This window comes from Centrocercus urophasianus, unplaced genomic scaffold (assembly GCF_019232065.1).
Source record: "Centrocercus urophasianus isolate 14NV4802_14NV808 unplaced genomic scaffold, USGS_Curo_1.0 seq_40, whole genome shotgun sequence".
Lineage (NCBI taxonomy): Eukaryota > Metazoa > Chordata > Aves > Galliformes > Phasianidae > Centrocercus > Centrocercus urophasianus.
This window is the reverse complement of record NW_024884978.1, coordinates 2539630-2556040: the sequence shown is the minus strand read 5'-3', so window position 1 is coordinate 2556040 and position 16411 is coordinate 2539630. Positions and strand designations below refer to the sequence as shown.

Sequence of the window (16411 nt, the reverse complement as noted above, 5' to 3'; positions counted from 1 at the left end):
GATTGTAATTCAATGATCATGCTGTTCATTTTTAAAGCAAAACATTGTTAGACGTACTTAGCAATTTTAACTTGCACATATAAAACCAAGTCCAAACAATGGAAACAGAAAAGCTCCTATCGATAAGATCATGAATCTCTCTTACTGTGCTCACTAACTCTTACAAAGCACACTCGTTTGGCGTATTTCAAATGCTAGCACATTGTTCTGAAGTTACAGTGCAGCAAGCTTCAAAGCAGTTTAAACAAATTTAGCAGTCTTGTTACAAAATAAAAGTCAAGGAACAAACATTTCTGTTTCAAATTCTCTACAGCAGCAATTAATGCAAACTGGCTACTAGATGTGACAAAATCGCCTTCCAGAATAATCAAAAAAGCCAAAGAATAAGGTCAAATAGTTTCTTTCCACAGGATTTATCCAGTCATTTACAACTACATTCATCAGAAATCCCGTTCAGCTTGTTTCAGGAATGTGCTGCTCCTCACTGTCCTTACAGGTACCAGCCTTTTGAATTTATTAGACCACAATGAACTGTTATTTCAATTGCTCCCTATGAAACATGAGCAAAGCTGGGAGAAGGCTTTAATAGAAACCCAAACAAACTAATCACATTATTTGCTCTCGAACTGTATTGTCCTTACTGAAAACTTCCTGTCCTGGCAGAGCTGTATCATGTAATTCTTTGCCCTGGCAGAGAATAGGAACACAGCTACTGTGCCTCGTCAGCTTTGCTGGGTGCCAACATCCTCTTACGATCATACTCACCAACCACGTGATTTATTGTTGCAAAAGAAGGGCTAACACCTGCAAAATTCCTTCTTTCTCCTCACATAAGAAGTTTGAAAATACAAGAGAAAGCACTGCGATAAAATCAGTAATGGAAAGAACCTCTGCCTCAAGATGTTACTGACATTCTGACCTTCCTTTCCATTTAATTTTTTGTGATTTTGTGTTTGCTGGGAAAACATTATCCTATATAAAAATGTAAAACAACAACAACAACAACCACACACAGAAAAAGAGATGATATTTAAAATTCTTCTGGGCAAACTGGTTAACTGCTGGCTGACGGGGAAAACAAAGCAGAACACAGCAGAGCTTACAAGCACAGGCAATGGAAAGCCTGGGATATTTCTTACCGAAAGCAATGAGACACTCTACATCTTTTTATTTGCCTTCATTAGTGAGCAAAAAGGAGGTAATGTGGATAATCATGAACCTCGTTCTGGCCAGCAGTGAATTCAGGCTGTTTGGTCAATAAACCTGGCGCTCCTCTGGAGCAGTAACGTGTGGCACAGCTACGGCAGCAGCGCATGCAGGGGGAGGCGTTTTGTCCACAACACGATCAGCATTTTTCTCCTACAGTATTTGCCATGCAGCTAGTAAGCTGTGTCCTATTCAGGCATGTCAGTAATTATCATACTTCTCATTCTCCAAATCCTACATGATATGATAATCCACATCTCCACATGGCATTAGGAACGAATCAGTCAAATACAAGATACGACTGCTTTGGTCTAATAATCTGCATCAGATACCAAAACTTGTATCGAAACAGTAACACTTAAGCACTAGGAAGTGATGACCAGAGTTGGGCAATTTCTTCTTGGGCAAACAACGAGCTCTTTAAAAAATAAGACTATCCATAGGCAGAGGTGACCCAAACTATTTCGATATGTTAAATTTAGGAAATAAAAAACAATAATCAATGCTTTTCAAGAGTTTCCCTTCTCAGCCAATGTTTCAATCATGCTACCAAATTAAAAAAAAAAGAGAGATTAGACCAGTTATAGTCATTACTATGTCTCACAATTTTAAGATGAAATCATTTACTAACGAAGGAAAGTTTTGTTTGTAGCATTACAGCAGCTATTTTCAAACGAAAAATCATTATCACCTGCTAGTTTACTGACTACACAGAATTACAACCTCTGGGAAACAACGTAAAACATGGACAGTAAGTGGGAAAATACATGAAGTCAGATCATAGCTAACCTACAAAGAGCTACTAGACTTTGCTAGGTACAGGGTTTAAACTATCAAACAAATATACACTTGTTTTCAGTGCAGGTTGACAGCAGAATCACCTTCCCTGCTCTACAACTACTCTAGAAATACCACACATTCAACATAACTTCTATTGGATCTACAGCCATTGAGAAGTTCAGTGCATTGAAGCCAGTCAAATCATAGCATTGTGCAGAGAAGATGGCACAAACTTCCTTGCAGGTAAAAGGCCATCCCCAAACTGATTGTTCAATGTTCAGTGACAGTTCAGCTCTGGAGGACTGTTTTGCATCCATGTACATCACCACCAGTGGTACAAAACACTACTGACTTTAATCATATGATTCAGGTAATAGCTATCATTCACTGGGAATAGAACACCAGCTTATTTAATGCCTACTACAGCTACCAATTGAGATAGATATGGACAACATTAATTAAATAGCAATTAGTCTGAAAGAGAACAAAGTACCCCAAAGGGGGGGCCAGAAGGAAGGTTTGTCACTGAGTTTACTTTTTGATAAAAAATGAAGGAAGAGAACACTTCTGAAATTCATTTCTCTTCCCCCTACAATCTACACTTCCAAGCTGGGAAGCATCCTTTCTGTATTTTAATTCCTGAGATTGAAGAGTGATTTCACGCGCAGACCAGGAGGAGCACTGCTGTTTCCTTAATGCCACCTACGTGGGACTGAGAAGCCCCAAGATTCATTTGCTTTTCCAAGTGACTGATTTTATTCATCCCTTCCCTAAGAGACAGTGGTAAAGCCTAGAGCCAGCTTTCTGACAGCAGAGATTGTGCTGGTTAGGAAAGATGAGAGGCAGGAAAGAAAAGAGTCTCATATTTTCTCTCCTTTACATTCAAGGTCTTACAGGGTAACCAGCACTCTCTTTCCAGAGTGGGCAAGACAGAATTCATTGGTTTTCCTTCTCAACTGGCTCAACTTAGCTGCTTTTTTCCCCCAATCTTGTACACAGAACACCACTGACGAACACCAGTACGAACTTAAGTTTTATCACAAAAGGACAGGGGAGAGCTATTAAAATACATTATCTACAAGAAATAGGTGGTTTCTTTTACAAATTCTGTGCAAGATAGAAATACTTAAATGGCCTCAAAGTCAATATAATTAATTACAACTGGGGCTTCATACAGTGATATTTTAGGTTTGAAAAGTTTCATTTTTGTTAGCCAAGCCCCAAATCCTGAGTCATATTAAGCACGATATGATTCTGAGTGATTGTTATTGGTGTTCAAGTACAATGAGTTGCAGGTCAAAGGTTTATGAATACACACGACAAGCCTGAGAACAGGATTTTAAAATCAGTTAAAAAAAACAAAGAAAAAGGGAGCTTTTTTCCTATTAACCCTGCATTCTGGTTGGCACAGATTTGCCTCAGAAGTCCTTGGCAGCTTTACTAAATACCTATTCCTAAATATAAATGCTATGACCTAGATGTGGATTTGTACATAGAGATACTGCTACAGAAAGACTTTCTTTTATAGAGTTCTCCTCAGACGACTTCATCGTATGTCAGTAAGATGGACCATATGGCTTGGAACACTACTTTAGATATAGCAACTATGTTCTTTTGCATGCACTTCTCTGAAGATTATGAGGATCAAGTCTGAGGAAAGAAACAGTCTTTCCACAACAGTAAAATTATTTTAAGCAAAAATATCCAAACATCAACAACCAACCAACCACCACAATCTTCCTAGAAACTACAATATGTTACTCTTGCTGCGGTAGCCATGGCTTATCAGGAGGAATCATGCTGGGTTAATTTAATTTTTCTTTTTCTCTGGATCTGGAAGAGTGAGGGTTTCTGGTGCAGACTTTTTCCGAGGCCGGTCTTTGGGTACTGTTAGGAAGTCAGGAGCATCTGTAGAGAGAGGAGTTGACGGAGCACTAGATGGAGCACTGCGGGTTGAAGAAGGCATGGAAATGTTAGAGATAGATATTTCAGGTGGGAAAATGCCAATTTTCTTGTTGGTAGCTTCCTGAGTTGCTCGTTCAAACTCTCGGACTTCATCCATCGTCATGTCTTCAACAAGAAGGAAAAAAGACAAAGGGCATGTCAGAATCCTTTTGAACGATGATTTCACACCTCAGTTAAACCACCTCAATCCAAATTTTACATCAGAGAATGTCTGCTTATCAGCCATATCACTAAATGTCTTGCAGGAATTCCTTCCTATTTTAATGCATTGATTGGAGTACAATAAATGGACAGTGTAAAACAAAAGATGCTGAGCACATTAAGCACGTATTAATGGGTCTGTCTCCATCTGGGTCTAAACTGAACTAAGAGAACTACCTCTTTAATTGCTGGAAAAATCAGGATATTTCACAGGCAATTAAAAATACGCTTAGATACAGAGTCAGCAGGTAGAATTCTTCAGAACTCTACCTTTTCTTTTTCTTTTCACCTAGATTATCAGCATGAGCTGATAAATGGGTTTGTTTCCTCACCATAATTATCAAGGGATGAAAAATTCTCTCTCCCCATGCACAGCTTCCATTGACTTCTAGTTACAGTGGCACACAAATAACTGAGGACATCATGCTTTTCTACTGCAAATTCCTACAGAATTCTCTCTGACTTGATACAGTCACAACATGCTTTCCAACAATCCAATGCTCAATACCTTGGAAAATAGAGGCAAAATGAGACGAGAGGTCAAGGACACTTTGTACAGAAGGTCCATGGGATGTTTTAAAAGGAGCGAAAGCCTTATTATCAGGTGACAAATGTGTCACAGTGCTGTGAAAACCCACAAGAGGGCAGAGTGAACCCAGCATAGACACCCAATGATCCTGAAGGTCTTTTCCAACCTAAATTACTCTACGATTCTGTGATTTTATGTTTTCTAAACTGAGCTGTGCAAAAGTTTTTCTGATAAAATCCTAAACGAATGGCAAATAATTTGAGCAAAAACATCAGCAAGGCACTTTTGAAACCTGCTGCTTCACGCCTGTACCACCTGCGAGATGTCCACTGAGCCAAGTGAAATACATTTTAAGGTTTTCAAAGAACGTTTTGGTAAATCTGTGTTTGAAGGATTCACAGAATGAAATTCAGCATATTCAAATCCACCCAAACAGAACAGAGCAAAACCCAATATCTGATAAATACCAGCTGAAATAGCTGACTGCCACCAAAGAGGAAAAAAACAACACGTGAGAGGATGTCCACTAAAATCTCTTCCAAGTTCTCTCTGTGCAATTATTCTATTAATCCCAACAAATCTTTGGGAGATGTGATTAAAAAAACAGTCAGCTGATAATTCTGTTTATTTTTTTGAATACATGTCAGATAGTTCTGCTGCTCCCTGGCCCCACTGGCACTACGACAGCAGGGTCAGGTGATGTTCAGGGTTAAGAAAGGAACTTTTGATCCAACCCACGTGGGACTTTGGTAGGATATGGATAACTACCACTTCATATTCAAATAACAAAAGTCATTTCTGCTTCCCCTCTCTCTTCTTTCTTCTCCACTGTTTTCAATTTTATGACTATATAAATCTCCTGGTATATGGCATTCCATTTTCAAGACTGCACTTTGGCTGTTCCATCCAGGTTTCCATAAAGCATTTTACAGATTCTCTGCTTTCTGTGAAGTACAACAAGACAAACAAACCCAGAAATATAAATAATGGCTTTTCAATCAACTTAAGATTCTGGCACCTTTGGATGTCTGAGACATGGGACTGGCAATAGTGCTTCCCATATGTATGACAAAATCCTACCTTTTCAGTACATTGAAACTTTTTAATCTTACCCAGCAGCAGGCATCTGTAGCCTTAGCTGTAAATGTTACACAGAAGAAGCTTTATGTTGTATAACAGCATGTGAACACAAAACACACAAGCTGCCAGCTGCCTTCTCACTTGGATGCAGACTACACTTCAAGGACCCTTTCAGCCTGCAGAGCTGTGCCACTTATCAGGGGTGAGGACTAAGCAATTTTCAAATCGGAGATAAGTGGTGGAAATAAACAGATGGTCTCAGAGGAACTGCACCTCCTTGTCTTTGAGACAGATTTGAACCTGGTCTGCTGACTTCACTGCATTTTGTTCTGTAACAGAGCGCAGTCTTTCTGAACCCAAACTGTTTGAAAATACTCTGACATCGAAGGAAGACCATGCATCAATCTCAGTTCTTTCTGATTAAGGAGTTCTCTACAAAATAAAATAAAGCTTATCTTGAAAGAATCAGAGTGAAACAGGACAGGAAGACTTATCAGTTTACTGTCCATTTAAGTGAAGACTGATGGAAGTCTCAATACAAAATATTCTCCAAGCCTGCCAATTTTAAATTCAGATATGAAATACTCTTTGTCCCTTCAGCTAAATTTCACTTTTCAGCTCACACTCGCTTTAAAATCACCTCTGTTCTGATTTACACTCAAGCAAAACAAGTACTTACCCTGAGCTAAAAAGGTTCAGACTGTGGGAAATGCACCTGCTGTCTCTTTTTTCTTTAATGACTAATTCTGTCCTGACCTCCATGGTAATTTGGCTGCATGGGAACTCAGAATGGCAGATTTCCTTCAACCCAAATGCTGCAGCATAGAGCCAAAGTCAAATCTGACTCTTGGTCTATGCTGTAGGTAACCTTGTATCAGGCTGGTGAGATTTCTTACTAAGAACAAAGGATTTAGGACAGCAGGCATTGCCCCATGCTTGTTATTTGAGTAAAACCATTGCTATGTTCTACAGCTCAGTCAGTAGAAGCAAAAGAATAATACCTTTAGAAGCAAATATTACCACACCTTTTCTATTTGCAGATACTAATTTTCAATTTTAGGCATCTGCTTGAAGTGCCCAAATGAGGAACCCAGCTTCTTACAGTTTCCACAATCTGAATCAGAGCACCTGTACAGACATCTGCACTTCTGCACAGACTGCAGGTACACACTTCTGAAAGTGCTTCCTCTACCCTTGTTGGTAGCTGGTTAGTGAGGACATTAAATTAGTCAGTCAACGAGTCATTCACTTTCTTTTCCGGTCAACCAAAAAATGTTACCAGTCTCACAGACCCTTTCCACTCTCCACGTTCCTGGCTTTTTGACTCTGAACTTTTGCACTTTAAACTATTCAAATAGTAGAATGCAAAATGGATATTTAACAACCTCTTATGTATCCAACTGAGATTGGATAATTTTGTTTTCTCATAAGCAGGTGCACATGAGCCCAAACCCACCCTTTCTTCAGTGGCCATTCACAGTGCAGAAGAAAGGTCTGATCGCACTGCAGGGAGTAAAATGCTGAATGCTGTTCTGATCTCCCAGAAATTCCACTGACTGATCAGCAAGATCAGCTGGCTGCTATTCTCTGATCCCTGCATCTATCAGTTGAGGACGGGAATATGTTTTAAAAATTGACATACTCTTGCTTTGGCATGGCTCTCTATTTCATCCACAGAAGATGAATGTTGGTTGCAAACTTTAATGTTGGTTTTTTCATGCATATTTTTCTCGTATTCTCGAACATCATCCATAGTCATATCTGTAAAAAGTTCAACATTGTTGGCATTTTCCACCAATTCAAATGCAAACTTAATCTTTTAAGGAGAAGGTGCAAGGAATACAGTCTTTCAGCAGAAACCAAAAGGCATCTAAAAAATAAAAGCATGGAGCAACTAGCTTTATGAAATGTGACTCATAAAGGTAGTTAGATCAGCCAAGGAAGGTATAAGAAGGTTAAGTCAAAGGGAGCCAGAGAACAGGAAGGAGTGGAAATTGTTTGGGAGAATCTGTGTAATGTAAGGTAAGCAAAAAGTATTCAAGTGCAGGCCTTGGCAAAAGCCAAGATCTTCTAAAATCTTTTTAGAAGATCCCTTGCAATAAAGGATAGAAGAATTATAAATATTTACTCACCTTTGCAGGAACTTTCTAAAATATTCTATATTACGATTGCAAGTATATCTTAAAACCAGCACTTAAACTGTTAGAACACAAATCAGCTCAGATTGTAGGAGCTAATACTTAATCACGCTAATAAGTGGATTAATAATGAATACATTAATAATTTTGTAGTCTCAAGGCATTTAGCACAATCTAAAAGTTACATGCATTTACAAATAGCCCTAATTCTATTTGCCTCTGTCTAGGCATGCCTCATGTTGTCTAACTAGTGAGCAGGGCCTTGAATGCTTGCTATGTAACTCGGCTTGCTATCATAAATCACACTGTTAGGAAAAACACAGGATCCAGTTAGCTGACTTTTGGCCTCACTCTTCTCAGTATTTAGAGTAAGGTGTAAATGAACACGAAAGCTGTCAGAGTATCGATCCATTCCTTACTATCATTTGGTAATCTCAGAGCTTCATCAAACTAGCCATCAATCTTTCATAAATCACATTCAAATACCACTTTATTAGCACAGCCTGCTCAGAAATGCACACCACTGCTGGTAACGCACACCATGCTTTTCTTCTCAAGGCCATCATTTGTCTCACGTTTATGATGTGAATTTCTGTATCACACCACTTCTTGTTACGTGATACGCAGCTCTTGGTGTATTTTATGAGACAGCTTTTAAAGAAAGAAACAGCTTCAGCTGTTATGGCACGCTGTCATGCATTTATCATTGAAAATCAAATCTCAAATTTTGAACAAAACAAGAAATACCCTTAATTAACACTTTTTTAACCTTCTGCTTTTACTATTGCCTGTAACAAAAGACAATCTTATGAGCCATGTAAATAACATACTACAGTGCATTTTGCCAAGCAGAGAGCATGCTTTTTAGTAGTAAGCAGCATTCTGAAAATAGATTTTCTTAATAATAAAGCTAAAAGCAATTTAGTAAAATGGCAGAACACATTCATGCTTAGGGTAGCAGTAAGAGTAATCAATCAGTAATATCAGTACATCCTATGTTTGATAACTGAATTTAATACACCAGTTTCTTGATTTAGCAGACTTGCATCATCTCAGCCTTCCTCAAACTTTAATTTAAAAAATATAATAATGGACACATTGAAGGCACACAGACCCTTTAAAAACAATATGTTTGAAAATTTCTCTCCATACAAATAAACGTGTCAAGAACAGCACCATAAAAATTTCACACCTCATATGTATTAAATTGCACTGGTTGCATATAAATTGGACCTCACTTATTTTGGGTACAGAAATACCTGGTTTCTAGTCAGCAATTCTTACCACCTGTTATTCTTAAGGTGAAGAGGTGTAAGGGCAGAGCTATGCCTTTGACAATGCAGTGTATAAAGGCTGCAGACAGCACAGAATTACCTAAACTAAATTCATATCTATTTTATTCAGTCCAGATTTTTTTTGTTTTGTACATAACCTGAGAAGGAAGCACTAAAATCATAAGCAATTGGTTCTATAATTTCAAAAGATGTGCTTCTGCAGGTTTCTCAAGTCACTGGAGACGTCCGTGCTTCCACCAGCTGGGGCAATTGGTCGTGCTGAGCAACACAGAATGACGTGCTCTGAACTTCATCCAAACTCAGAAACATTCTTACACACGAATGGCTCAAAATCATTTCCAGAAGCTTATGGAGGGTTTAAATAAGCTTTCTAAACATATTCCCAAATAACTATCACATACTAAGAGGGATGTTTTAAGTTATAGAAATATGTATGATTACGGCTATGTCTTACTGAAAATAAGTGTACAAAGGACAAGCCCCATCAACCTATATAACAGTTATCTGTTTTGGTATCTGCAATTACTCTACTACAGAAAACAACCATTCCTACAGCTGTGCATGGATGCAGTTTTCACAAACAGCTGCTGCTGAACCAATCCTTGTGGTTTTTACATTTATATTTATTTGTCACAAAGGACGTTAGAGTTCTGTCTTCTCTTTATTGCAGTACATATTAATTTAGAACTTTCCTAAAAAGCTGAAGTTGTGTTGGAGAAGAGGCCCTAGGAGTTTGAGTAAGGAAATAGTTAAAAAGCTTTAATAAAATCTGCAAGCAGCTCTCCATATAGATGAATCCTGCCAGAAGCAAGAGATTCTACCTGCCTACAGCGCAGGATGACTGGACTGATGTCTTCATTCTGAGTTGCATGGGCTGTAACAGCATCCTGTATGATGCCTACTGGCTGTCATAACATACAACCTACTCCTGTTAACAAAGAGCCTGCTGCCAACGAGCCCTGCATATTCCAGCAAAACTGAAATTACTTCAGGTTCTTACATGAACAACTTATGATGGGACCTGATGGCCTATGAAAACAAACGGAAATCTGCTTTTAATTGTGAAAAGATTCTCACTCACCCTTTCGAGTGGATTTAATTTGCAAAATACTTACCATACCACTCATCAACCCAGGCAAAAGCCTGTCGGTGACCAATCAGGAGTATATCTCTGACCACCTGTGAAACAAGGGAACGGTTAAACACCTTTGCAAAAACAGATCATTTCAGAAAAATGCTGCCTTTCAGCAAGATTTAACGTGAAAAATATACTGTCAGGTTTATCCAAAAAAGAGACACCGTAGAGGGTCAGGTAATTGGCTCTAAGATCTTGCAGTCCAATCTCCCACTTCAAGTGGAATACTGCCAACACTGAATCACATCAGCATGGCTATCAATAGCATGGGAAGCCACTTGCTATGTACAGAATACCATAATTTTTGGGCAAACAAATTGGAACCTTTTCCTTGTTCATTCTTTAAATGCGTGGAAGGAAAAATATTACAATTTGGCTGCCATGCTATTAATGAATCCTTTATTTTTTTTTTTACTAAACTGACTGGAAAGCTCTCCCACCACCTGTTTATAAGACAAACACTGTTCATCACTGCTACTTGAATGTTACTCGAGCATACTTACAAATACCTGAGCTCAAATTGACCACAGCACTGAAAGCATTACTGATAGTTTTTCTCAGCCTTAGACCTGAGCAACTTCAGGCTTTGTCAAGTTCCTACCCAGAGATGAACACTTTGGCTCTACTTTCAGACCTTGAAAAAGATCCAGCTGAGCTTGCTGCTTCCAGCAGAGACACAGTTATATTCCTGCACAGTGCAACTCGAATTCTGCTGATGTGAAGGATAAGAAACAGCTCCTGTTTCGCTCACCTTGTGTACAAATTGTTCTACCCTGGTTTGAAGTCCCCAAACTTCAAATTTCACAGTCACAAGTTTGTAGGAACACATAATGGGCTGATGGGTCTCTCTCCAGCCTTCTTTTAACTGGCCTCTCCCAGTCTTCTGTGACTTGAAATATTTAGGATCCTGCAAAACAAAGAAAACGCATTCAGAGATCCTGGAGAGTAAGCCCTGCTTGCAAGGTTGCTGAAGTGTTTTGGTAAGATAAAATATGAAAACATGCTAATAAATACAATGAAAAAGTAATATAAAATTGACCCAAATAAGCACGAGGATATAACAAGATCAAATCCTTTCTTTAATTCAACATCCAGTAATTTGATGGCACTCTTGGAAGATATTTTGAAGCTCATTTGATCTGGGACATCTTCTGCTATAGGAAAACATGTTCTTGCAAGTCATTGCAAAGCACTGCACTCCAAGTGTTATTTATGGCCTTTGGAAACAACACTACTTCTTTAGAACCTGTTTCAACACTGCTCCCCCAGTGCGACCTGCCTGCCTTCATGAAATCATGTCTAGTTTGAGCTCTGGCACACCAAAGCACAGGACGGGACCACGGCTGATCAGACCCGTTGGCAGGTTTACGTGATACTGCAGATCCAGATGACCAGCCAAGCACAAAACTCCTCCGATTCAGCCACTGCCATTTACAGCTGAGATACAGAATGTCTGGGCAAAACACTATAGACCTAATTTCAACACTGTTTCTCTTTAACTAACTGCAAAATCAAACAAATTGGTGTTGAAATTACAGTACTGAGACAAGAATCAAACAAGCAATCAGTAAGGATAGCAGTTCAGTAAGGCTTGCTTCTATTCAGACAGGATAAAGTTTTTACTATGCAAATGCTGTTTTCCATACCCTTATGATTCCACTGCACTTCCCTTATGTCCATTCCTGCTCCCTAAATTTTGAAAACTGAAGTAACGTACACACAAATAATGATTTTCAGAAGAACTTGAAGATAGTGAAATTTCTGTAAATTTATAGTGCAGCTTCTAAAATGTTTCATTGAGAATAAGCACCAGTACTCATCTGCATTGTCCTGCCCAAAGCTGAGACCTGAGAAAACCTTTAACATTCATCCTGTGCTAGAAGAGCAATTATCTGTGTACTTTAACGAGGAGCTCAATGGAAGATAATAGGTGAGCAACAAAAAAATGTTCCATGCAGTTTGATCTCACACATCAACCAGCACCACTCCTTCTAACAATGTGCACAGTTTGCTTCTGTTCTATTCCATAAACTGCAGCTCAGTCATTAAGGCTCCTCTAAAAGTTCTAACGAGGTGACAGGCTTCTTTCTCTGTGAAAGACATTGGTTTTATTGCTGACACGTTCTTTTCTAAATAGAAACTTTAAACTTGAACTCTAATAGGGCTTCAATGTTAAATTACCATAAAAAACAATTCAGCGTCATCATATATCATAGCAACATACCTCTGTATATCACAACTCATAGTCACATGCTGTTGCCATTCTTCTCACTCAATAAAGCTTGACCTCAGATTGATCTAGATATTTTCTGGTTGAAAGGGCTGTTTTATAGCTGATTACTGCCTGAAGCAAGCAACATAGTAATAATAACAGAAAGAAAAAATAAAAAGGGAAGAACTAAGATGCAAAATTCTTCTAAATGGTTCCATGAATAAAGAAATAGATTGCAGAAAGCCTCATTTAAAATATTTCTGCTAAATATTACAGAGTAAAATAGGCATTTCTTCATAAAAAGGAAAATCAAAAGGAAATAGTAAGTAAGGATCTGCTGCTTCTTACACACACAGTACTGCAGAGATGACGCCATTGTACTGATTAAGCACTTTGAATACACCTTTAATAACACTGAGTGTTAAGCAGGGATACCCTGTAACCCTTCTATGATAACCAGAGCCACAATGGAACAACTCCAGCACCGTCCCAAGGGATTGAAGCAACGAATTTGAGTCAATGCCGGTTTTTCAAAATTTATAGATAAAAGTTCAACAACGAACAGCGACCCCACAGGACTGCAGAGCTGTGCACAACATCTGTGTCCTGTTTAACTGCAAGCACCCTCTGGGTGGCTACAAAAAAAGGAATTTCTGTTTTTCTTTATTTCTTTTTTATAAAGCTAACACAGCTGACAAATGGATTCATAATGGAAATCCTTCGGTTGGCGATCTCCAAACAATCCAATTACTGCAATGCAGTCCATCCACGATATCACTTCGAGTTCCAGATCCTTTTAAGAGTGCACAGAGATGGCACCTTTACTTCCCTTAATCACGTCCATTTTTCTAGAAGGACATGCTGTACAGTCACAAATTGGCTGGACGGTTTCAGGCAAAGAGGCAGGCGGCGATGGACAGTCTGAACTTGTATCTAATAGCTTTAATGGAAATTCCTGTCTTTCAGAAAACATTAAGATATTGGTACTAAAAAACTGCAAACAGATGAACGAAAGCCAGAAAAAAAAAAGAAAAAAAAAGAAAAATAAAAAAGAATTCACAGAAATAGATTTGCAGACAGTTGCATGCAAGTCCAAGATGTTAAGGATTTCACTGAGAGCTTGCTCACATGAGCTGCAACTCGATTCAGTGGGAGCTGCACGTAAGGATGGGTCAGGCTGAGCAGCACAGTGTGAGATACGTGGCCACATTAAGCAGAGGGAACTGCAGAGTCTGATCTCTTGGCCATTTGCTCAAAGGACACAGTTGTTTCACAGAGGAGAGCCATCATAAGTAAAACTAACACAACTGGCCTTTTAACCCAGATGCTAAAAAATTAAGTGCTTAAAAGCAGTCTCAGAGTATTACAGAAAGACACAAATTCTGGCCCAGAAATTTCTCATGCTATGGTTCATACAAGAAAGTATTCAGGGGAAGAATTTCTACATATTTACTTATGTTTATACCCTTCCTGGACCTCTGCACATCCCAAGCCACAAAGACCTTTGATGTGACCAGGACTGCTAACCTTATGATGTTCAGTATCTGATTTCATTGAAAACTTGGACCTGGAATGATTTTACGTGTCTAACTCATTGCTTTGCAGTGTTAGATTAAGATTTACAGCAAAGAAACCTTTCTTCTTTAAAAAAAAAAAAAAAAAAAAAAAAAAGCAGCACCCAAATAGCCTCAATTCACTACTTTTCTCTCATTTTCTCTACTAGTAAAATCCTCAATCTGTTTTAAATGTAATGGCATAGCAAAAATCTTTTTGTTTAAATAACCTTCCTGTGCTTTTATCAGACCCAGTTTATTAGGAGAGCCCATCTGGCAAATCCTTTTGCTGAAGAGGGGCAAACCCTACTCTGTATTTGCAGTGCATTATTGCCAGGTGCAGAGAGATTTAAAAACAGCACTTCTGCTAACATGGCAGAAACAGCATTACCTGTGAGCTGGGCTTATTTGAGAATAAAACACACAACTACAGTGAAATAAAATCAAAGCCACAGCGTGATGGGCATGGCTTCAAACACAGCACTTTCCCAGTGTTCTTACTGAGGCCTCGCCTGGCGGTCTGTGACAGCACACTGACTGCTGGGATTCCATTATTTTGTATTTAGCATTTATTTACTCGGAGCACCTTGGGAACTGCAGATGTCATGGGCAGCAGAAGTGGGACTGTAACCTGTTTTCCAGGAGGCAAACACTAATGTGGAAATGTGGCACTGGCTTGTGGTAATGCCTTTTCAGGCTTACAGCTGAAATCTTACTTTTTTCTTAAGGTTATATACTTAAATTTGTTGCTTATAGGAATATAACTCCAAAATCTTAATGAGTATATTTGTCATTAATGCTGAGACATCAGCATGGTGATTTGAAGACCCCAGACACAGATTCATTTTTTTTCCAGAGTCCTATCACAAAATATTCCACTAAAATACTTTCAAAGTTCAGTCCCTCTTTATTTCCCCACTTTAAGCTGAAGATGATTTTGTTTGATCTTGAATTTCAGAACCATTCTTTCATGATTTTAATACATGTGATCTGGCACTTCACCACCCAGCTACAGTGGTCAGGGTTTGGATTTCAGCTTACGCAGCTCAGTGCTCCAGAAAGATGTGCTGATGTAAAGACACTCCTGCAGAGATTGGTGAGGAGCCACTTTTTAAATACGTTTTCTTGATTTCCATAAAAAGATGTTTTCTGCGAGAAACAGCAAATTCTTCAGAACTGTGATTACCAGGACGGTTCTGAGGGTAAAATATGATAATCCAGTCAGCCTTTCTGTGAGCTCACAACTGACGTTGGTCAGTAAAAGAGCATTTTCATTTGTTTTGTCTGTGCCTCGTGCTGAACTGCAGCACTGAAATGTTACTCACAGTGGGGACTGCGGCATCTGCATCGTATCAGCTACCACAATTTTCTGATCAGCGACATGACAAACTTTGTTATCCACAAAGCACTGGAGAGGAGTAAGCAGGACCCACTGCAGTGCAGTTAAAGTCAAAGAAGTCAGCAACTGAGGAAGAAAACTGCAGCTGCTGTATGAAATCTTTTTATTTGCAGGTAACTAAAAGTGTTTATTGCGAGTGTCCAATGCTCAACTGTTCCGTTATAAACGGGAAATGAAACACTGCTCCTATATTCAAGTTCTCAGAACTGGCAAAGAACACATTGCTCAGTATCTCATGTCTACAGGAGAAGTTTCATTTCGGTGAATGATTCACTGGAGGCCATCTCTCACCCCTCAGCAAAGCTCAGATTTGTTCTTTTCTATAATTCAGATAAACACATAGGCGTATATGGGGAATATGTGATAGCTGGTGATACTTATTCACTGATGTTGAAGTCACAAGGAAATAAGACAGATCCTCCTACCTGTAAGCTTGTTCATTCTTTATAAAGACATACATAATTCTGTACTCAGTGCGACCATGCACATGCAGATTTGGAAACTTGACTTCTAAACACCTTAAAACTTTCCGGGATTTTAGGGCCACGGTCACCAAAAAAAAGCTGTATTTAAGATGTGGGAGAAGCGGTAAGGACTTTGGCTGTAACTTAGTGATTAAGTTTATAGACAGTCATTAAGTCATCTGCTTTGGGATATCTACATCAGTTCAGTCATACCTCCTCCAGTCTTCCAAAAGGACAACACTTCTGGCAGCTGAAGTCAGTCTGCCTCCATAGATGACAGAACAGGACTCTGTAACTGCTAACAAACTGCCCTCCATTTCATCATTCACCTGTCGATTTCAGCCCTTTGGTGCAGGCACTGATGGAAAAACCCTCCATTCCTAAGGGAATCAAATCACTCAGATGATTCTGGTCAAGATATTACTGAGAACTAGCAGCAGAGGTTCCTTTAAAG

At 38.9% G+C, this 16411-nt stretch overlaps 1 protein-coding gene across 6 annotated transcripts in view; it reads right to left on the bottom strand.

Annotated features, from left to right (window-relative positions):
* Positions 1-1711: 1711 nt before the first annotated feature.
* PITPNC1 (phosphatidylinositol transfer protein cytoplasmic 1) overlaps positions 1712-16411 on the bottom strand; it is a 69709-nt gene continuing 55009 nt past the window's right edge. For 4 of the 6 annotated variants that reach the window (XM_042832854.1, XM_042832857.1, XM_042832856.1 and 1 more), the window contains 3 exons: positions 11081-11236; positions 10310-10373; positions 1712-4056 (listed from right to left, as the gene is read on the bottom strand). In XM_042832854.1, coding sequence (XP_042688788.1) covers positions 3797-4056; positions 10310-10373; positions 11081-11236 — 480 coding nt within the window. In that variant the 3' untranslated portion in view covers positions 1712-3796. Of the gene's footprint in view, positions 4057-7403; positions 7523-10309; positions 10374-11080; positions 11237-16411 lie in introns of all 6 variants that reach the window. The other 2 variants (XM_042832858.1, XM_042832859.1) reach the window with 2 other exon arrangements.